The sequence below is a fragment of the Pseudophryne corroboree genome, chromosome 6 (assembly GCF_028390025.1).
Source record: "Pseudophryne corroboree isolate aPseCor3 chromosome 6, aPseCor3.hap2, whole genome shotgun sequence".
In the NCBI taxonomy this organism is placed as follows: Eukaryota; Metazoa; Chordata; class Amphibia; order Anura; family Myobatrachidae; genus Pseudophryne; species Pseudophryne corroboree.
This window is the reverse complement of record NC_086449.1, coordinates 771119114-771142800: the sequence shown is the minus strand read 5'-3', so window position 1 is coordinate 771142800 and position 23687 is coordinate 771119114. Positions and strand designations below refer to the sequence as shown.

At 47.3% G+C, this 23687-nt stretch overlaps 1 protein-coding gene across 9 annotated transcripts in view; it reads right to left on the bottom strand.

Moving 5' to 3' along the window:
• Window positions 1-23687, bottom strand: part of TCOF1 (treacle ribosome biogenesis factor 1) — a 231621-nt gene that overhangs the window by 25651 nt on the left and 182283 nt on the right. For 8 of the 9 annotated variants that reach the window (XM_063928639.1, XM_063928644.1, XM_063928643.1 and 5 more), the window contains one exon: window positions 16015-16060. The exons of the other annotated variant lie outside the window; for it this stretch is intronic. In XM_063928639.1, coding sequence (XP_063784709.1) covers window positions 16019-16060 — 42 coding nt within the window. In that variant the 3' untranslated portion in view covers window positions 16015-16018. The remainder of the gene's footprint in view (window positions 1-16014; window positions 16061-23687) is intronic. 9 annotated transcript variants of the gene reach the window in all.

Genomic DNA, 23687 nt, shown 5'->3' with positions numbered 1-23687 from the left:
CACAAAAATTTGGACAACCCCCCGGGACGCCCCATAATATCGGCGCTTGGCTCCCTTTACAGTAACATCTCAAAATATTTGGATAACTTCCTACAGCCTGTCATACAAGCTGAACCCACGGTTCTTTTGGACACAACTCAGTTATTATTATTATTACAGAATCTTACACAACTTCCGGAGATATGTACATTAGGGAGTGTGGATGTAGTGAGCCTATACACGAACATTCCCCATACTGAAGGCATTGAGGCAGTCGGACGTCTACTCTCGGGAAATTCCAACTACAAAGGACCGGATGTGGAATTTTTTCTTGGGTTATTAGAGAAGACCCTGACTAGAAATGTATTTTATTTTGACGGACATTTTTATCTACAGCGGCTCGGATGCACCATGGGGAGCAACGTGGCCCCGGCCTTCGCGAATGCCTATAGGCTGGATATAGAGAAGCGGCTGTTCATACAGAATCCAGCATTTGCAGAGGGGCTGATACTTTTCACACGTTATATAGACGATTTGCTGCTGATCTGGGCAGGCACTCCAGAAGATTTTGTGGACCGGATGCAAGCGATTAATCTCCTTGATGCAAATATAAAATTCACGTTTGAATGCAGCACTGACGTTATTCACTATCTGGACGTCTTGATTACAAGAAAGGAGAATTGTTTACAAACTTCGGTGTATTACAAACCCACCGACAGAAATACGTTGCTACACGCCAGTAGCTTTCATCCCATTGCTATGAAAAAGGGTTTGCCTTTCTCACAATTTCTTCGGGCAAGACGCATTATTAGCAATCAGGAAGATTGCGAGGCAGAGTTGGACAGAATGATTGGCAAATACCTATAGAGGGGGTATGCAATTGAGGATCTTGAAAGTGCTAAAAGGAAAGCATTGGCATTACCGCGATCAATGTCTACAAAGGAAAGAAAAAAAGAGGATTTTGGTACTTACGATAAATCCATTTCTCTGAATCCTCTAGGGGACACTGGAGTCCTATACAGTAGGGGTGTGAAGCCTTGAACCGGAGGTGTGGCACAATCTAAAATTATCATTGTCTGCACAGCCGGCTCCTCTCCCTTCACATCCCTCCTCCCTCAGTTTGAAAAATTTGACTGAGACAATAGGACATGACACTATAGCACATGGCGAGGAACTGAACCACACAACATATCAAACAGCGGCCAAGAACTCTTAACCGAATAACTAACGCTGTTTGTACGAACTGTTTAAAACAAGAACTTTGAACACAGCAGGTTGACAGCACCGAGGCGGGCGTCCAGTGTCCCCTAGAGGATTCAGAGAAATGGATTTATCGGTAAGTACCAAAATCCTCTTTACAGTAGGGGACGTCCCAAAGTTTTCCCCCAGGGAGGGAGTGCTGTCGGTGGCCTGCAAAACTAAACGTCCGAACTTAGATTCTCCGGACGCAAAAGTATCATAACTTGTAAAATCTTGCGAACGTGTGGGCTGAAGACTACGTCGCCGCTCTGCAAAGTTGAGTAGTGGAAGCACCCCTGGCAGCCACCCACGAGGCACCCACTGATCGGGTAGTATGAGCACCTGTCTGAACCGGAACCTGTTTGCCACAGGAAACATAAGCTTGCTGAATGGCAAGTCTAATCCATCTAGACAAAGACTGCTTAGATGCTGGCCAACCCTTCTTTGGCCCATCATAAAGAACAAACAAATGGTCTGACTTTCTGAAGGACGATGTAACCTGTACGTATACGCGTAAAGCTCGGACAACATCCAATGACACGTCCTCATCTGTGAGTCCCTGGAAAGATGGGACCACTATTGGCTGGTTTGCGTGAAACCCCGAAACCACCTTCGGAAGGAAGTCTGCTCTTGTACGGAGTTCCGCCCTATCCTCATGAAACACTAAGAAGGGACTCGGCTCCCAACTCAGAAACCCGCCTAGCCGAAGCCAAGGCAAGTAATAACTTGACCTTCCAAGAGATATTTCAGGTCTGTTCTTGTCAACGGCTCAAAAGTCGGTGACTTCAAATATTCTAACACCAAATTTAAGTCCCATGGTGCCGTGGGAGGACGAAAAGGGGGTTGAATCCTCAGAACCCCTTGTAAAAAGGTTTGAATCTCTGGCAAGGATGCTAACCGCTGGTGAAAAAGGATGGAGACAGCCGAAATCTGAACCTTCAGAGAGCCCAGTCTGAGCCCTCCATCTAGACCGGCCTGAAGGAAAAGGAGAAGTCGAGATAAGTGGAAGTTCGTTGAATTCCATCCCCGTTCCCGACACCAAGCCATGTACCGTCTCCAAATCCTGTAGTAGTGCCTGGCTGTGACTGGTTTCCTAGCGGCAATCATTGTAGGAATGGCCGTTCGTGGAATCCCTCTGTTTCTTAAGATCCGGGTTTCAATAGCCACGCCATCAAACGCAGCCTGTTCAGGTCGGGGTGTAGGAACGGTCCCTGAGACAGCAGGTCCACTCTCCGAGGTAACCTCCAAGGATCTTCCGCAAGTAACCCTCGCAGGTCTGAGTACCAACTTCTGCGGGGCCATCTGGTGCGATTAGAATTGCCCCCACTCGTTCCCGCTTCACCCGTTTCAGAACCCTGGGTATGAGTGGGAATGGTGGAAATATGTAAACCCTCCTGTAACACCAAGGAAGTGTTAAATGCGTCCACTCCTTCTGCTGCTGGATCTCGAGTCCTTGACACATATCTGGGCAGCTGATGGTTTTGTCGAGACGCCATTAGGTCCACCTGAGGCAGACCCCATCTTCTCACAACCATGTCGAAAATCCGTGGATGTAGGCACCACTCTCCCGGATGCATGTCCTGGCGACTGAGGTAATCTGCTTCCCAGTTCTCCACACCTGGAATGAACACTGCCGAGAGAATGATGTCTCGTCTTTCTGCCCATAACAAGATCTTTGTGGCTTCCTTTAACGCCATCCTGCTCTTTGTTCCTCCTTGACGGTTTATGTAAGCCGTCGTCGTGACATTGTCTGACTGAATCCTGATGTGTTGATTCATGACTAGATCTTCTGCTAAGAGAAGTGCATTGTAAACTGCTCTTCGAGGATATTTATTGGTAGTTTGCTCTCCTGTAGCGTCCACCGTCCTTGAAACTGATGGTCCTCTAGGACGGCTCCCCAACCTCTGAGACTGGCGTCCGTTGTCAGGATCCTCCAATCCCAAATGCTGCATTTCTTGCCGGCTGCAAGGTTCTTGTGTAACGACCACCATATCAAGGAGACCCGTACTTGTGGTTGAAGTCAGATTCTCCGATGGAGAAGCCAGTGCGAGCCTGCTCCCTGAGCAATGAGGTTTATTTGGAATGGTCGGGGAATGAAGTCTGCCGTACTGGAGAGCTTCGAACGACGCCACCATCTTCCCGAGCAGTTGCACCCAGAGGTGCAGAGAAACGGTTTGCGTCCTCAGTACCTGAGCCACTAATCTATGTAGGTCCTGGACCTTGTTCTCTGGTAGGAACACACGTAATAGGACCGTGTCCAAGATGAGACAGAGGAATTAAATCCGTTGAGTCGGTATGAGGTTGGACTTTTGGAAATTGATAATCCATCCATGTTGAATCAGAAATTGATGGGATGTCTGAACATCCTTGGAGTAGTCGATTCTGAGATGGTGCCTTGATCAGTAAATCGTCCAGATAAGGTATAATCGTGACCCCCAACAGTCTCAGTCCTGCAACCATGATCGCCATGATCTTTGTGAAGATTCTTGGGGGTGATGATAGACCGAACGGCAATGCCCGGAATTGGTAGTGATCCGCCACCAGTGCGAACCTTAAGTAAGCCTGGTGAGGAGTCCAGATTGTAATATGCAGATATGCATCCTTTATGTCCATGTAACCATGAACTCGCCCTGTTCTAAGCCTGCAATGACTGATTGGATTGATTCCATCTTGAATTTGTAGACCCTTAAAAACTGGTTGAAAACTTTTAAATTGAGTATTGGTCTGACAGTCCCGTCTGGCTTTGGCACGACAAAAAGATTGGAAAAGAACCCCGTTCCTCTCTGAGAAGCAGGAACCGGAATAATGACCTCTGCTTGTAGCAATTGGAGAATTGCTGCCCGTAGTGCCCTTGCTTTTTGAGGGCACTTAGGCAATCCTGTTGTAAAAAACTGACACTGAGGCCTCTGTTGAAATTCCAGTTTGTATCCCTGAGAGATTAAGTTGTTCACCCAAAGTTCTGGTGAGGTTGCGGCCCAGATGTCCTGAAAACCTTCCAGTCGGCCGCCCACCAAGGGGGTCCCCAGGTGAGCTGGGAGGCCGTCATGCCACGGTCTTGTCAGCAGGTTTATCCTGCTTTCTGGTTGCTGCTTGTGAGCGGCCTCTACCTCTGCCCCCACGTGCTTGTGTACCGAAACCCCTTCCTCGGGCTCGAAAGGACTGAGATCTAAATGAAGTAAATGCTGGTCCCGAATAACCTCTCCTAGTTTGTGGAGCGGTTCTCGTACAAGGAGTTGGCAGAAAAGTGAACTTCCCCGCTGTAGCCTGCGAAATCCACTTGTCCTACTCTGGTCCGAACAGCATTTCACCCCCAAAGGGGATGGATTCTACTGCCTTCTTGGTGTCAGTCTCCTTGCCATTCTCTGAGCCATAAAATCCTTCTAGCCGATATGGCCGATGCAGATATGCGCGATGCTATTCTGCCAATATCCTTAGAAGCCTGACACAAGTATGAAGCAGATTCTCGAATGTGTTCCGCCAGTTGGGTAATCTCTTCTAAGCTATTTTCCTCCTCAATAGCTTGTACAATACGTCCAGACCATGCACCCATGGCCTTGTTAACCAAAGCACAGACGATTGCAGGTCTCTGCGCTGCACCAGCTGCTACGAAAATTGACTTTAACGCTGTGTCAACCTTACGGTCTGACGCATCCTTTAAAGTAGTTACGTTAGGAATTGGTAAGATTGTCTTCTTTGACAACCTTCCTAGGGAAGCATCCACTACCGGCGGATTCTCCCACTTGTCCATTACACCCTTAGGTAGGGGATAAGTTATCTGAAACCGTTTCGGAAATTGAAATAGTTTGTCAGGTTGTTTCCAAGCCTCCTCCATCTGAGACTGGAGGGATTTAGGAATGGGAAACACTGCTGAACGCGGCTTTTGGGATTCGAACAAATCGAAATCTTCCGGCTCCCGTATTTCCTCTACCTGAAAAGTTTAGGATCTCCTTTACCGCGTCAATTAAGGAGTCCCTTCTTTACAGACTGGCGCCATGAATTTTACCGCCATACTGCAACTAAACATGGACCCCACTAAATGCTAGGACATGCAGTTTTGTAAAAAAAACAAAAAACACCTCTACTGTTCCTTGCTGTCTTTGTAACAGTTATATTATTCTCTTAACGCCGCGCGCTTGTGTAGCCGCGCGGCGTAAGTCTATGTGAGGCTCCCACTCCCTCCCGCTGGCTGGCGCGCGCCACTTCCCCTGGCTGACGTGCACCGTACCCGCTGGCCAGTGCGCGCCGGGGCTGTTTCCCGTAGCGGCGCCTGTGCACCGCTTCGTCTCCGTGTAGCGCGCCGCTCAGCCGTCTCTCCCTGCTCACAGGTAAGAGACGCTGAGTCCCGCGCCGCACTTGGCTCCCGCGCGCCGGCCGCTGAAAACACTTTGTACGAGGTAGAGAGAGAGTGAGAGCCATCATAAGGAAAGAGCTTTCTAGAGGAAAAAAAAAAAAAAAAAGGATTAATATATACATAAAAGACCCTATGCTACCTCTATGTTAACCAGTACTCACTATTTAGAGGACTCTGGAGGATCTCCTGTGGAGAGATGCAGGTCCCTTCAATAGGGATCTGTGTCTCTCCAATATTAAGCAGCCTTGTCCACCTTTTGTTAGGTTGACGCAGCCCTTTACAGATTTTTAGTCAGGAGCTCAGTGCTCCACGTGTTGTGCCTCCAGCACAATTTTTCAAACTGAGGGAGGAGGGATGTGAAGGGGGAGGAGCCGGCTGTGCAGACAATGCTAATTTTAGATTGTGCCACACCTCCGGTTCAAGGCTTCACACCCCTACTGTATAGGACTCCAGTGTCCCCTAGTGGATGAAAGAGAAAAACCCCTAAAAAAGTGATCCCATTAATAATAAGAATTTACTTACCGATAATTCTATTTCTCGGAGTCCGTAGTGGATGCTGGGGTTCCTGAAAGGACCATGGGGAATAGCGGCTCCGCAGGAGACAGGGCACAAAAGTAAAGCTTTCCGATCAGGTGGTGTGCACTGGCTCCTCCCCCTATGACCCTCCTCCAAGCCAGTTAGGTACTGTGCCCGGACGAGCGTACACAATAAGGGAGGAATTTTGAATCCCGGGTAAGACTCATACCAGCCACACCAATCACACCGTACAACTTGTGATCTAAACCCAGTTAACAGTATGATAACAGCGGAGCCTCTGAAAAGATGGCTCACAACAATAATAACCCGATTTTTGTAACTATGTACAAGTATTGCAGATAATCCGCACTTGGGATGGGCGCCCAGCATCCACTACGGACTCCGAGAAATAGAATTATCGGTAAGTAAATTCTTATTTTCTCTATCGTCCTAGTGGATGCTGGGGTTCCTGAAAGGACCATGGGGATTATACCAAAGCTCCCAAACGGGCGGGAGAGTGCGGATGACTCTGCAGCACCGAATGAGAGAACTCCAGGTCCTCCTTAGCCAGGGTATCAAATTTGTAGGATTTTACAAACGTGTTTGCCCCTGACTAAATAACCGCTCGGCAAAGTTGTAAAGCCGAGACCCCTCGGGCAGCCGCCCAAGATGAGCCCACCTTCCTTGTGGAATGGGCATTTACATATTTTGGCTGTGGCAGGCCTGCCACAGAATGTGCAAGCTGAATTGTATTACACATCCAACTAGCAATAGTCTGCTTAAAAGCAAGAGCACCCAGTTTGTTGGGTGCATACAGGATAACAGCAAGTCAGTTTTCCTGACTCCAGCCGTCCTGGAACCTATATTTTCAGGGCCCTGACAACATCTAGCAACTTGGAGTCCTCCAAGTCCCTAGTAGGTGCAAGGCACCACAATAAGCTGGTTCAGGTGAAACACTGACACCACCTTAGGGAGAGAACTGGGGACGAGTCCGCAGCTCTGCCCTGTCCGAATGGACAAACAAATATGGGCTTTTTTGAGAAAAAAACCACCAATTTGACACTCGCCTGGTCCAGGCCAGGGCCAAGAACATGGTCACTTTTCATGTGAGATGCTTCAAATCCACAGATTTGACTGGTTTTAAACCAATGTGATTTGAAGAATCCCAGAACTACGTTGAGATCCCACAGTGCCACTGGAGGCACAAAAGAGGGTTGTATATGCAATACTCCCTTGACAAAGTTCTGGACTTCAGGAACTGAAGCCAATTCTTTCTGGAAGAAAATTGACAGGGCCGAAATTTGAACCTTAATGGACCCCAATTTGAGGCCCATAGACACTCCTGTTTGCAGGAAATGCAGGAATCGACCGAGTTGAAATTTCTTTGTGGGGCCTTCCTGGCCTCACACCACGCAACATATTTTCGCCACATGTGGTGATAATGTTGTGCGGTCACCTCCTTTCTGGCTTTGACCAGGGTAGGAATGACCTCTTCCGGAATGCCTTTTTCCCTTAGGATCCGGCGTTCCACCGCCATGCCAACAAACGCAGCTGCGGTAAGTCTTGGAACAGACATGGTACTTGCTGAAGCAAGTCCCTTCTTAGCGGCAGAGGCCATAAGACCTCTGTAAACATCTCTTGAAGTTCCGGGTACCAAGTCCTTCTTGGCCAATCCGGAGCCATGAGTATAGTTCTTACTCCTCTACGTCTTATAATTCTCAGCACCTTAAGTATGAGAAGCAGAGGAGGGAACACATACACCGACTGGTACACCCACGGTGTTACCAGAACGTCCACAGCTATTGCCTGAGGGTCTCTTGACCTGGCGCAATACCTGTCCCGTTTTCTGTTCAGACGGGACGCCATCATGTCCACCTTTGGTATTTCCCAACGGTTTACAATCATGTGGAAAAAACTTCCCGATGAAGTTTCCACTCTCCCGGGTGGAGGTCGTGCCTGCTGAGGAAGTCTGCTTCCCAGTTTCCATTCCCGGGATGAAACACTGCTGACAGTGCTATCACATGATTTTCCGCCCAGCGAAAAATCCTTGCAGTTTTTGCCATTGCCCTCCTGCTTCTTGTGTCGCCCTGTCTGTTTACGTGGGCGACTGCCGTGATGTTTTTCCCACTGGATCAATACCGGCTGACCTTGAAGCAGAGGTCTTGCTAAGCTTAGAGCATTATAAATTTACCCTTAGCTCCAGTATATTTATGTGGAGAAAAGTCTCCAGACTTGATCACACTCCCTGGAAATTTTTTCCTTGTGTGACTGCTCCCCAGCCTCTCGGGCTGGGCTCCGTGGTCACCAGCATCCATCCTGAATGCCGAATCTGCGGCCCTCTAGAAGATGAGCACTCTATAACCACCACAGGAGAGACACCCTTGTCCTTGGATATAGGGTTATCCGCTGATGCATCTGAAGATGCGATCCGGACCATTTGTCCAGCAGATCCCACTGAAAAGTTCTTGCGTGAAATCTGCCGAATGGAATTGCTTCGTAGGAAGCCACCATTTTCTACCAGGACCCTTGTGCAATGATGCACTGTTTTTAGGAGGTTCCTGACTAGCTCGGATAACTCCCTGGCTTTCTCTTTCGGGAGAAACACCTTTTTCTGGACTGTGTCCAGAATCATCCCTAGGCACAGCAGACGTGTCGTCGGGATCAGCTGCGATTTTGGAATATTTAGAATCCACCCGTGCTGTTGTAGCAGTATCCGAGATAGTGCTACTCCTACCTCCAACTGTTCCCTGGACTATGCCCTTATCAGGAGATCGTCCAAGTAAGGGATAATTAAGACGCCTTTTCTTCGAAGAAGAATCATCATTTCGGCCATTACCTTAGTAAAGACCCGGGGTGCCGTGGACAATCCAAACGGCAGCGTCTAAAACTGATAGTGACAGTTCTGCACCACGAACCTGAGGTACCCTTAGTGAGAAGGGCAAATTTGGGACATAGAGGTAAGCATCCCTGATGTCCCGGGACACTATATAGTCCCCTTCTTCCTGTTCGTTATCACTGCTCTGAGTGACTCCATCTTGATTTGAACCTTTGTAAGTGTTCAAAAAATTTTTAGATTTAGAATAAGTCTCACCTAGCCTTCTGGCTTCAGTACCACAATATAGTGTGGAATAATACCCGTTTTCTTGTAGTAGGAGGGGTAATTTAATTATCACCTGCTGGGAATACAGCTTGTGAATTTTTTCCCATACTGCCTCCTTGTCGGAGGGAGACCTTGGTAAAGCAGACTTCAGGAGCCTGCGAAGGGGAAACGTCTCGACATTCCAATCTGTACCCCTGGGATACTACTTGTAGGATCCAGGGGTCCTGTACGGTCTCAGCGCCATGCTGAGAACTTGTCAGAAGCGGTGGAACGCTTCTGTTCCTGGGAATGGGCTGCCTGCTGCAGTCTTCTTCCCTTTCCTTTATCCCTGGGCAGATATGATCTTATAGGGACGAAAGGACTGAGGCTGAAAAGACGGTGTCTTTTTCTGCAGAGATGTGACTTAGGGTAAAAACGGTGGATTTTCCAGCAGTTGCCGTGGCCACCAGGTCCGATGGACCGACCCCAAATAACTCCTCTTCCTTTATACGGCAATACACCTTTGTGCCGTTTGGAATCTGCATCACCTGACCCCTGTCGTGTCCATAACATCTTCTGGCAGTTATGGACATCGCATTTACTCTTGATGCCAGAGTGCAAATATCCCTCTGTGCATCTCGCATATATAGAAATGCATCCTTTAAATGCTCTATAGTCAATAAAATACTGTCCCTGTCAAGGGTATCAATATTTTTAGTCAGGGAATCCGACCAAGCCACCCCAGCTCTGCACATCCAGGCTGAGGCGATCGCTGGTCGCAGTATAACACCAGTATGTGTGTATATACTTTTTATGATATTTTCCAGCCTCCTGTCAGCTGGTCCTTGAGGACGGCCCTATCTATAGACGGTACCGCCACTTGTTTTGATAAGCGTGTGAGTGCCTTATCCACCCTAAGGGGTGTTTCCCAACGCGCCCTAACTTCTGGCGGGAAAGGGTATACCGCCCATAATTTTCTATCGGGGGGAACCCACGCATCATCACACACTTTATTTAATTTATCTGATTCAGGAAAAACTATGGTAGTTTTTTCACATCCCACATAATACCCTCTTTTGTGGTACTTGTAGTATCAGAAATATGTAACACCTGCTTCATTGCCTTTAACGTGTGGCCCTAATAAGGAATACGTTTGTTTATTCACCGTCGACACTGGATTCAGTGTCCCTGTCTGTGTCTGTGTCGACCGACTAAAGTAAACGGGCGTTTTAAAAACCCCTGACGGTGTTTTTGAGACGTCTGGACCGGTACTAATTGTTTGTCGGCCGTCTCATGTCGTCAACCGACCTTGCAGCGTGTTGACATTATCACGTAATTCCCTAAATAAGCCATCCATTCCGGTGTCGACTCCCTAGAGAGTGACATCACCATTACAGGCAATTGCTCCGCCTCCTCACCAACATCGTCCTCCTACATGTCGACACACACGTACCGACACACAGCACACACACAGGGAATGCTCTGATAGAGGACAGGACCCACTAGCCCTTTGGAGAGACAGAGGGAGAGTTTGCCAGCACACACCAAAAACGCTATAATTATATAGGGACAACCTTATATAAGTGTTTTCCCTTATAGCATCTTTTTTATATATTTCTAACGCCAAATTAGTGCCCCCCCTCTCTGTTTTAACCCTGTTTCTGTAGTGCAGTGCAGGGGAGAGCCTGGGAGCCTTCCCTCCAGCCTTTCTGTGAGGGAAAATGGCGCTGTGTGCTGAGGAGATAGGCCCCGCCCCTTTTTCGGCGGCCTCGTCTCCCGCTCTTAACGGATTCTGGCAGGGGTTAAATATCTCCATATAGCCTCCGGAGGCTATATGTGAGGTATTTTTAGCCAAAATAGGTTTTCATTTGCCTCCCAGGGCGCCCCCCTCCCAGCGCCCTGCACCCTCAGTGACTGCCGTGTGAAGTGTGCTGAGAGGAAAATGGCGCACAGCTGCAGTGCTGTGCGCTACCTTTAGAAGACTGAGGAGTCTTCTGCCGCCGATTCTGGACCTCTTCTTATTTCAGCATCTGCAAGGGGGCCGGCGGCAAGGCTCCGGTGACCATCCAGGCTGTACCTGTGATCGTCCCTCTGGAGCTGATGTCCAGTAGCCAAGAAGCCAATCCATCCTGCACGCAGGTGAGTTCACTTCTTCTCCCCTAAGTCCCTCGTTGCAGTGATCCTGTTGCCAGCAGGACTCACTGTAAAATAAAAAACCTAAGCTAAACTTTTCTAAGCAGCTCTTTAGGAGAGCCACCTAGATTGCACCCTTCTCGGCCGGGCACAAAAATCTAACTGGCTTGGAGGAGGGTCATAGGGGGAGGAGCCAGTGCACACCACCTGATCGGAAAGCTTTACTTTTGTGCCCTGTCTCCTGCGGAGCCGCTATTCCCCATGGTCCTTTCAGGAACCCCAGCATCCACTAGGACGATAGAGAAAACCACATTTAACACCGCAAGTACAATAGTAAGGAACAAAGTAAGGAAATTGTGTCCAATTATTAAGACAGATAAAACATTGCCAGCTCTGAATCAGTATAAGGTGTTGAACGGTCATCGGAGGGGATGTAACCTTAAGGACTGGCTGGTGCATAATGACAACGGTTGAGAAAAGGGAACTACGGTCGCATTTTCTTACTAAAGCCCCAGGTTCCTACAAATGCACGGGCCGCACGACCTGCAGGTATCTTGAAACAGGTCCAGTAGTGCTACATCCGCACTCATGGAAGAAAGTATCTATCAAACATGTTCTCACCTGCACGTCGAAATATGTAATCTACATCAAAAGTCCTTGTGGCCTTGCCTATATAGGCAAGACCATGTGTACGTTTAGAGAAAGAGCAGCACAGCACAGATCGGCCATAAGACAAGCCTTGGAGGGAAAAGACGAACGGCCCGTGGCCAGGCATTTTAGGGAAGCACGACATATGATGGCAGCCCTGCGTTACAAACTAATAGATCATATTCCACCAATGACGAGAGGAGCAGAACGAAATAGGAGGCTGTTGCAATTGGAGGCACGATGGATTTTTGAATTTAACACCGTGGCACGTCTGGCCTCAATGAAAACCTCTCCCTCCTTTGCTTTTTATGATAATTATGGCTTGGCTATGTTCTCTCTCTCTCTTTATCTCTCCTCCCGTTTCTTCCATAGTTGTTCCTCTAATTACTTTTGTTCTCCCTTGGAAGGGGTTGTCACTAAGACTAGAACTCTAAGTAATTTTGTAGTGTTATAGCCCAGATTGATTATTAATTATTAATTTCACGGGCTATATCAGCAGCCTTTATTAAGATACAAGTCCTGTTTTTGTACAAGCTAATTACCTTTGTTAGGAGGGCATGCTGAAGATTTTTAAGGTATGGGTTCATGCCATAGTGACATTACCTGAACAAGGATTGGATTACTTTAGTTTGTAGTAATTAGGCTGTTGCCTTGGTATATAATGGAGCTTAATAGAATATGCTTTACTATCCAGTCACCCTTTGGTCCCCTTGATGTATGGTTTTAGGTGGAGGTACCACTGAGTTTATGGAGACGGGTACGGATGATTGACGTCACCGCACAGACGCCGGAAGCATGGGAGTTACGAGGTGTGTCTCACGCTCTGGTGCTATAAAGGTATGTTTGGTTTGTTTCATTGTATCCTGACGAAAGGTCCAAATAAAAGGCACCTGAAACGTTAAAAAAAAAAAAAAAAAAAAGATCCAACAAGCTCCAAATCCTTGGAGTGCCGCCCAACAAGTTGTGCTGTTTGCTGGGCTTTGTAGTGCCACGGGAGGGCACCCGGGTATTCATCTGCTGCTGTTGGAGTGCCGGTCATGTGTATGTGTGTGTCATAGGGTGGGGTGCATGTAGCCCATGGCCACCTACTTAAAAATATACAAACAGAAAGTTCAGCACTCACCAAAGCAAGCTCACTTATTTTCACAACATCAATAAACAAACGATGGGGGTTTAGTTAGTGAATTGGCCAATGCACGGAAGCCTGCAAACCGCTCGCCAAGGTACCCCATCTTCATGCAGGTCCTACACTATCACAGAGTCTCAAAAATTAAAACCTAGCAACTGTATCACATTTGCAGTTATATTATGTGATACAGTTGCTAGGTTTTAATTTTTGAGGACCTGCATGAAGATGGGGTACCTTGGCGAGAGGTTTGCAGGCTTCCGTGCTTTGGCCAATTCACTAACTAAACCCCCATCGTTTGTTTATTGATGTTGTGAAAATAAGTGAGCTTGCTATGGTGAGTACTGAACTTTCTGTTTGTATATGTGTGTGTATATATACATATATATATATATATATGGAAAGAGTTTTATAGGTCAGTGCGCTTAGTCTAACGTTCAAATGTTCCTTTGAAGGAAGGGGTCGTCAAAAAGTCCAGATGTTTGGACTTAATCGGTCGTGAATGCTCCGTCAATAGACACCTCCCAAGCTTCTTTGGTGGCTGCTCAGTTCTTCAAAATATGACCTGGGTATATTCAGTCATGCAATTCTGTAGAGGCAGGGGAGAAGAACAAGCGCCATATGGTGTAGTATTTTAGATAAGTCGGAGTATTATGTACACGTATATAAAATGTAAGTACCGGATGGATTCTTGAGATCAGGCCTGTCTGTCTCTCTCTATTCTTGGTGGCTGTTCCCCACCTTTAAAGATGCCACTTAAATATCTGAAAACGGCTCAGTGAATAACCATTGTAGCTGATGACCAGTGGCAGCACCGGTGTCCCTGGTGACAAAGTGTTTCCGTATGAAGAGGAAAATATACCGCACAGATGGACTTGATGCACGAGATGAGAGACTAACGTCCGTCTCTGTTGTTAGCCTGTGCGGCCGCGGTACCCGTTTGATGGGGGGGCTGGTGCTGGCGGCTCCGGGAAAGTGCAATAGCCGCTAGGTGATCAAACGATCTGTCTGTGATGCCGTGATCCACGTGAAGGCAGGAACAGATCAGGCGGCTACAGGCACTAAGCAGGATCCATTCAGCGGTGTTAACTATCTTTGATGCTGGGGTCTCCGTTTGGCAAGAAAACCAATGCTGGTGGCTTCAGGATAAATGCTAATTCTGCTTAGTTAAAGCTGATGTAACCAATTCTGGGTAAAGGGGATACGTCCCCTGTGTTCTGACGCGTTTCTTAACCTCAAGCACTAGGTCGTTTCTTCAGAGGATAATATTATCCTCTGAAGAAACGACCTAGTGCTTGAGGTTAACACCGCTGAATGGATCCTGCTTAGTGCCTGTAGCCGCCTGATCTGTTCCTGCCTTCACGTGGATCACGGCATCACAGACAGATCGTTTGATCACCTAGCGGCTATTGCACTTTCCCGGAGCCGCCAGCACCAGCCCCCCCATCAAACGGGTACCGCGGCCGCACAGGCTAACAACAGAGACGGACGTTAGTCTCTCATCTCGTGCATCAAGTCCATCTGTGCGGTATATTTTCCTCTTCATACGGAAACACTTTGTCACCATGGACACCGGTGCTGCCACTGGTCATCAGCTACAGTGGTTATTCACTGAGCCGTTTTCAGATATTTAAGTGGCATCTTTAAAGGTGGGGAACAGCCACCAAGAATAGAGAGAGACAGACAGGCCTGATCTCAAGAATCCATCCGGTACTTACATTTTATATACGTGTACATAATACTCCGACTTATCTAAAATACTACACCATATGGCGCTTGTTCTTCTCCCCTGCCTCTACATATATACATATATATATATATATATATATATATATATATATATATATATATATATATATATATATATATATATATATATATATATATATATTATAATTTTCAATAAATAACCCCTCCCCCCAAATATATATATATTTCCATCCTGATGAAAGGGATTCTTTCCCCGAAACGTAGATGTGAGGATTTGAATACACACTTGTTTGCTTTACCATCAAATCTGAGTGCCGCCTCGTTTTTTTCTATATATCTATCTAAAATTAATATCACAAAGTGATTCCAGTGGATTCATAAACCGTATTCCAGCGCAACTATAATATAGTGAAAGACTAAAACATCTATGGCAGCCTGTCTAACTCTCAGCCTGCCATTCCCTATGCAGTATAAAATGTCCCCATACAACTCCTCATCCTGAGGGGATTTCAGCTCTGCCAGCGCGTCTAATCACAGAAAACAAAATGGCCGAAACTGAAATTTTACAATCACCTCGTTGCCAGCCTACGGATTAACATTAGGCTGCCCCCCCCTTACAGCCACGCCTTCTGTTGCGCTCACCGCTGCCACCAACAGCGCTCCGGAGCTTCGGTCTCCGGCTAGCACCGCCGTCACCACGGGACTCAGACGCTCAGCACCTCAGCGGAGCGCTGTTGCCTGCCAGCGCGTTCTCCGAGCCTGACCGAGCCCCTGCACTAAGAAGCCACATGCGCTTTTCCAAACTAGATTACGCACTTGTTTACCCTTAGCTACTCACTGTTATGGAATCCACTGGGTGAGCCTCAAATCCCTTCAGATAAGATCGTTATCTCACAAATACCAGCCTGCATCCTCCTTTCAGATAGGTGGGATTGGGTTAAAAAACTATTTTTAACAAAAGAATAGTCTCTGGAGCAAGAGCTCCTCTTCTGTGCTTCTTCCTCCTAGCACAATATTTCCAACTGGAGGGACAGGTGGGCGTAAGGAGGAGCCAGCTGTGCATAATTATTTTTTTACGATTGTGCTACCTCCGGGTCTGCATCCTTCACTCCCCAGCTGTCTAAGTTCTCCAGTGTCCCCTAGTGGATGAAAGAGAAACAAGCTCCTTGCCATTTAAGAAAAAACCCAAAATAGAATAGGGATGGATCAACATAAGGAGAAATGGTATATTACCTCTTTATGAGGTCTTCAATGAATCTTTGTCAGCTTTAACCTTCTTCTGCAAATGGAAGAGAGAGATTACATTTCCAGAACTAACTTTACTTCAGTCTTCAATGAAAAAACAAAAAAGATTCTTTAAAAATAAATAAGAATTTACTTACCGATAATTCTATTTCTCGTAGTCCGTAGTGGATGCTGGGACTCCGTCAGGACCATGGGGAATAGCGGCTCCGCAGGAGACAGGGCACAAAAGTAAAAGCTTTAGGATCAGGTGGTGTGCACTGGCTCCTCCCCCTATGACCCTCCTCCAAGCCTCAGTTAGGATACTGTGCCCGGACGAGCGTACACAATAAGGAAGGATTTTGAATCCCGGGTAAGACTCATACCAGCCACACCAATCACACTGTACAACCTGTGATCTGAACCCAGTTAACAGCATGATAACAGCGGAGCCTCTGAAAAGATGGCTCACAACAATAACCCGATTTTTGTAACAATAACTATGTACAAGTATTGCAGACAATCCGCACTTGGGATGGGCGCCCAGCATCCACTACGGACTACGAGAAATAGAATTATCGGTAAGTAAATTCTTATTTTCTCTGACGTCCTAGTGGATGCTGGGACTCCGTCAGGACCATGGGGATTATACCAAAGCTCCCAAACGGGCGGGAGAGTGCGGATGACTCTGCAGCACCGAATGAGAAAACTCCAGGTCCTCCTCAGCCAGGGTATCAAATTTGTAGAATTTTGCAAACGTGTTTGCCCCTGACCAAGTAGCAGCTCGGCAAAGTTGTAAAGCCGAGACCCCTCGGGCAGCCGCCCAAGATGAGCCCACCTTCCTTTTGAAATGGGCATTTACATATTTTGGCTGTGGCAGGCCTGCCACAGAATGTGCAAGCTGAATTGTACTACACATCCAACTAGCAATCGTCTGCTTAGAAGCAAGAGCACCCAGTTTGTTGGGTGCATACAGGATAACAGCAAGTCAGTTTTCCTGACTCCAGCCGTCCTGGAAACCTATATTTCCAGGGCCCTGACAACATCTAGCAACTTGGAGTCCTCCAAGTCCCTAGTAGCCGCAGGTACCACAATAAGCTGGTTCAGGCGAAACGCTGACACCACCTTAGGGAGAAACTGGGGACGAGTCCTCAGCTCTGCCCTGTCCGAATGGACAATCAGATATGGGCTTTTGTGAGACAAAGCCGCCAATTCTGACACTCGCCTGGCCGAAGCCAGGGCCAACAGCATGGTCACTTTTCATGTGAGATATTTCAAATCCACAGATTTGAGCGGTTTAAAATGTGATTTGAGGAATCCCAGAACTACGTTGAGATCCCACAGTGCCACTGGAGGCACAAAAGGGGGTTGTATATGCAGTACTCCCTTGACAAACTTCTGGACTTCAGGAACTGAAGCCAATTCTTTCTGGAAGAAAATCGACAGGGCCGAAATTTGAACCTTAATGGACCCCAATTTGAGGCCCATAGACACTCCTGTTTGCAGGAAATGCAGGAATCGACCGAGTTGAAATTTCTTCGTGGGGCCTTCCTGGCCTCCCACCACGCAACATATTTTCGCCACATGTGGTGATAATGTTGTGCGGTCAGCTCCTTCCTGGCTTTGACCAGGGTAGGAATGACCTCTTCCGGAATGCCTTTTTCCCTTGGGATCCTGCGTTCCACCGCCATGCCGTCAAACGCAGCCGCGGTAAGTCTTGGAACAGACATGGTACTTGCTGAAGCAAGTCCCTTCTTAGCGGCAGAGGCCATGAGTCCTCTGTGAGCATTTCTTGAAGTTCCGGGTACCAAGTCCTTCTTGGCCAATCCGGAGCCACGAGTATAGTTCTTACTCCTCTACGTCTTATAATTCTCAGTACCTTGGGTATGAGAAGCAGAGGAGTGAACACATACACCGACTGGTACACCCACGGTGTTACCAGAACGTCCACAGCTATTGCCTGAGGGTCTCTTGACCTGGCGCAATACCTGTCCAGTTTTTTGTTCAGGCGGGACGCCATCATGTCCACCTTTGGTCCCCACTCTCCCGGGTGGAGGTTGTGCCTGCTGAGGAAGTCTGCTTCCCAGTTGTCCACTCCCGGAATGAACACTGCTGACAGTGCTATCACATGATTTTCCGCCCAGCGAAGAATCCTTGCAGTTTCTGCCATTGCCCTCCTGCTTCTTGTGCCGCCCTGTCTGTTTACGTGGGCGACTGCCGTGATGTTGTCCCACTGGATCAATACCGGCTGACCTTGAAGCAGAAGTCTTGCTAAGCTTAGAGCATTGTAAATTGCCCTTAGCTCCAGTATATTTATGTGGAGAGAAGTCTCCAGACTTGATCACACTCCCTGGAAATTTTTTCCCTGTGTGACTGCTCCCCAGCCTCTCAGGCTGGCATCCGTGGTCACCAGGACCCAGTCCTGAATGGCGAATCTGCGGCCCTTTAGTAGATGAGCACTCTGCAGCCACCGCAGAAGAAACACCCTTGTCCTTGGAGACAGGGTTATCCGCTGATGCATCTGAAGATGCGCTCCGGACCATTTCTCCAGCAGATCCCACTGAAAAGTTCTTGCGTGAAATCTGCCGAATGGAATCGCTTCGTAAGAAGCCACCATTTTTCAAGGACCCTTGTGCAATGATGCACTGACACTTTTCCTGGTTTTAGGAGGTTCCTGACTAGCTCGGGTAACTCCCTGGCTTTCTTCTCCGGGAGAAACACCCTTTTCTGGACTGTGTCCAGAATCATCCCTAGGAACAGCATACGTGTCGTCGGAAACAGCTGCGGTTTTGGAATATTTAGAATCCACCCGTGCTGTCGTAGAACTACTTGAGATAGTGCTACTCCGACCTCCAACTGTTCTCTGGACCTTGCCCTTATCAGGAGATCGTCCATTTTCTTTGAAGAAGAATCATCATTTCGGCCATTACCTTGGTAAGGACCCGGGGTGCCTAAGCATCCCTGATGTCCCGGGACACCATATAGTCCCCTTCTTCCTGGTTCGCTATCACTGCTCTGAGTGACTCCATCTTGATTTGAACCTTTGTATGTAAGTGTTCAAATATTTCAGATTTAGAATAGGTCTCACCGAGCCGTCTGGCTTCAGTACCACAATATAGTGTGGAATAATACCCCTTTCCTTTGTAGGAGGGGTACTTTGATTATCACCTGCTGGGAATACAGCTTGTGAATTGTTTCCAATACTGCCTCCCTGTCGGAGGGAGACGTTGGTAAAGCAGACTTCAGGAACCTGCGAGCGGGAGACGTCTCGAATTTCCAATCTGTACCCCTGGGATACTACTTGTAGGATCCAGGGGTCCCACTTGCGAGTGAGCCCACTGCGTGCTGAAACTCTTGAGACGACCCCCCACCGCACCCGAGTCCGCTTGTACGGCCCCAGCGTCATGCTGAGGACTTGGCAGAAGCGGTGGAGGGCTTCTGTTCCTGGGAATGGGCTGCCTGCTGCAGTCTTCTTCCCTTTCCTCTATCCCTGGGCAGATATGACTGGCCTTTTGCCCGCTTGCCCTTATGGGGACTTAGGCTGAAAAGACGGTGTCTTTTTCTCCTTTATACGGCAAAACTTCCATGTGCCGTTTGGAATCTGCATCACCTGACCACTGTCGTGTCCATAAACATCTTCTGGCAGATATGGACATCGCACTTACTCTTGATGCCAGAGTGCAAATATCCCTCTGTGCATCTCGCATATATAGAAATGCATCCTTTAAATGCTCTATAGTCAATAAAATACTGTCCCTGTCAAGGGTATCAATATTTTCAGTCAGGGAATCCGACCAAGCCACCCCAGCGCTGCACATCCAGGCTGAGGCGATCGCTGGTCGCAGTATAACACCAGTATGTGTGTATATACTTTTTAGGATATTTTCCAGCCTCCTATCAGCTGGCTCCTTGAGGGCGGTCCTATCTGGAGACGGTACCGCCACTTTGATAAGCGTGTGAGCGCCTTATCCACCCTAAGGGGTGTTTCCCAACGCGCCCTAACTTCTGGCGGGAAAGGGTATACCGCCAATAATTTTCTATCGGGGGAAACCCACGCATCATCACACACTTCATTAATTTATCTGATTCAGGAAAAACTACGGGTAGTTTTTTCACACCCCACATAATACCCTTTTTTATGGTACTTGTAGTATCAGAAATATGTAACACCTCCTTCATTGCCCTTAACATGTAACGTGTGGCCCTAATGGAAAATACGTTTGTTTCTTCACCGTCGACACTGGAGTCAGTGTCCGTGTCTGTGTCGACCGACTGAGGTAAATGGGCGTTTTAAAGCCCCTGACGGTGTTTGAGACGCCTGGACAGGTACTAATTTGTTTGCCGGCCGTCTCATGTCGTCAACCGACTTTGCAGCGTGTTGACATCATCACGTAATTCCTTAAATAAGCCATCCATTCCGGTGTCGACTCCCTAGAGAGTGACATCACCATTACAGGCAATTGCTCCGCCTCCTCACCAACATCGTCCTCATACATGTCGACACACACGTACAGACACACAGCACACACACAGGGAATGCTCTGATAGAGGACAGGACCCCACTAGCCCTTTGGGGAGACAGAGGGAGAGTTTGCCAGCACACACCAAAACGCTATAATTTTACAGGGACTACCTTTATATAAGTGTTTTCCCTTATAGCATCTTAATATATAATCATATCGCCAAATAAGTGCCCCCCCTCTCTGTTTTAACCCTGTTTCTGTAGTGCAGTGCAGGGGAGAGCCTGGGAGCCTTCCCACCAGCAGTTCTGTGAGGGAAAATGGCGCTGTGTACTGAGGAGAATAGGCCCCGCCCCCTTTTCGGCGGGCTTCTTCTCCCGTTTTTCTGACAACCTGGCAGGGGTTAAATACATCCATATAGCCCCAGAGGCTATATGTGATGTATTTTTAGCCAGTATAGGTACTTTCATTGCTGCCCAGGGCGCCCCCCCCAGCGCCCTGCACCCTCAGTGACCGTTGGTGTGAAGTGTGCTGAGAGCAATGGCGCACAGCTGCAGTGCTGTGCGCTACCTCATGAAGACTGAGAAGTCTTCAGCCGCCGATTTCTGGACCTCTTCTCTCTTCAGCATCTGCAAGGGGGTCGGCGGCGCGGCTCCGGTGACCCATCCAGGCTGTACCTGTGATCGTCGCTCTGGAGCTAGTGTCCAGTAGCCTAAGAAGCCAATCCATCCTGCACGCAGGTGAGTTCACTTCTTCTCCCCTAAGTCCCTCGTTGCAGTGAGCCTGTTGCCAGCAGCACTCACTGAAAATAAAAAACCTAATAAAACTTTTACTCTAAGCAGCTCTTTAGGAGAGCCACCTAGATTGCACTGTCAAAGTCAGAAAAATATTTCTATGCACGCTACCATATTTGCACCGCACACAGGTCCGTGCTGCGCATGCGTACGCTCTCCCGTACGTGCGCATACTCACAGTCGCGGGCACCCGCAGGCGCATGGTATGCGTATTTACGGTAGAGTTTATGCGATCATAGCGTGCGACTCAATCATTACATATTTTCACTAATGTATTTTGTAGATCATGGTCCCTTTGATAGATTCTGAAAGTTTGGTTAATATAGAATGTTCATGAACAGAGGAATCCCTCTTTGTTTAATACGAAGGGTCAGATAAGAGTAATACAGTGGTGTTTAGTATCCATCGGAAGAATATTTAATTAGAAATATTCCGGTGTTGGTTTGGAGCAGATCAATCGCTCGTGCGAATAGTTATGGACATAAGAAGTTTATGAACATTTACTTTATTTGCACTTTATTACCCATGCGGCGGGAAACTCAGTTTCCCTCCCACCTGAGCAGTTGGAAATAGTCACAGCCCACCTGTATGAATCAACCTATGACCTTTTGTTATAATGCGAAGCCGAATTCCTGTGTCCAATGAACAATGAGATTGTAGGGACCCTTGAATTGTATTGTGTGTGGAGCATAAATAGGCAGGCCGACCATATCCAACTTCACTCTCTTCAACGGTTCTCATTGCTGATAATCGGGAGCTGGATATCGAGGCGCATGCGATTGTTCCCCTTGTGCGTAAGTTTCTCTCCGTAATCATATTGTCTTACTGTGAGCCATTTCTCTCATATTTCTCTCTCTCCCTCTCTTCTCTTTCTCTCGTATTTTCCCTTGATTAGTATTGTATTGTATTGTATTGTATTTCTTGTATAGTTATTTGGTTAGGAAGTCTCTGTTATATTGTAGTGTATCATTTGTACTGTGATTCCTTTTTGCAAGTATATTAGTTATAATACATATAATAGGCTTTGGACCCTAAACAAGTATCTGTGTATTTTCTCATAGTGTTAAGTGTTCACAGAGCGTCGGTGACGCTCAAGCAGCTTTGTAGTTAATCAGGTTACACCAGGTTGCACTTACACATTGTCTCTACATAAAGGTATACTGTGTATCTCATTGTTAAAGGTATAGATATCAAGGTATAGCGTTGTGAGCGTCTGCGCCGCTGGTGATCTCCTCGTGGTCTCGAGCGTCCGCTACGCCATAGCGAATCATTACGTTAGTCACAGCCAATAGCGTGTCTGCCTGTGATCTCTGTGCCGTGAGCGAAAGCGACGCTTGAGCGTCTCGCCTACGGCTGAGCGATCGATACGCAACTAGCGTACCCTTACGGTACTTCTTACATAGTCAGCATACAGTGTTCTTAGACCTCATAAAGGGTTGTTTATACGATAAAGCAATTCAGCTTTATCAATTGGGGGCCGTCCAGTCCTTCACATATCTGCACTAGGTAGATCAGCAGACATTATCCCTCAGCAAAGGGCGGGAGGTTGTCTCACAGTGCTGACGGGATAAGCGTCTGCTTCGCTTAGATAAAGAGTGCTGAAGGAATCCGGGAACCGGAGGTAAGAACAAAACGCTTGTGTCTTTTAAAACTATTTTTCTTCTGTCTTGCGTATACACGCACGTATACATCTGTATTTCCTTTTCATTTAAAATTTTCGTATATCACTATCCTGTTTGCCAGTTTTATAGTTGATAGAAAAATGCTAAAAGAGATTTGCTGTTATTTCATAGTTTAAGAATAGAGGTAATAGTTAAAGTATAGACCAACACACGGTTTGCCTGGGAGATAAGGCGAAGTCAGTGTGGTGTGCGGTAGATGATCAGGGATCATCTACATTGATAAAAGTATAAATTGTGTTACGGTGGATCTTTGCTTTGCGTACACGTGTCCCTAACTGAGACTTGCGTACGCAATCCAAAGGCCGACGCACGCAGTGTACATTACGCAACGGAGCGTCTGTGTACGCCCACGTAACTCAAACCACAAGTTGACTTTAACAGGCGATAAATAGCGCAACGCGGTAAATAGCGCAAGGCGATAAATAGCACAAATTGATTTCAGCTTTCCAAAAACTTAGTTTAAATACCTTACTTTACTGTAATACCTCTGGGGAGAGCTATCAGACTACGGGAAATGATTTTTCTGATCAGAAAACTATAAGAATGATATTGGTTTGAAAACGGTATGAGTGTATTGAATCCCGCTTTGTGGACTTTGTGATCTATGTGATAATCCCGCTTTGTGAACTTTGTGATCTATGTGGAACGTGATGAGCACAATCTGAGTGAAAACGTGCAACAGAGTGTGATAAAGTTTTCGTTGTATTACGCTCTGGCTGTTTTGGAGCACAGTAGGGAGACTCCAATGA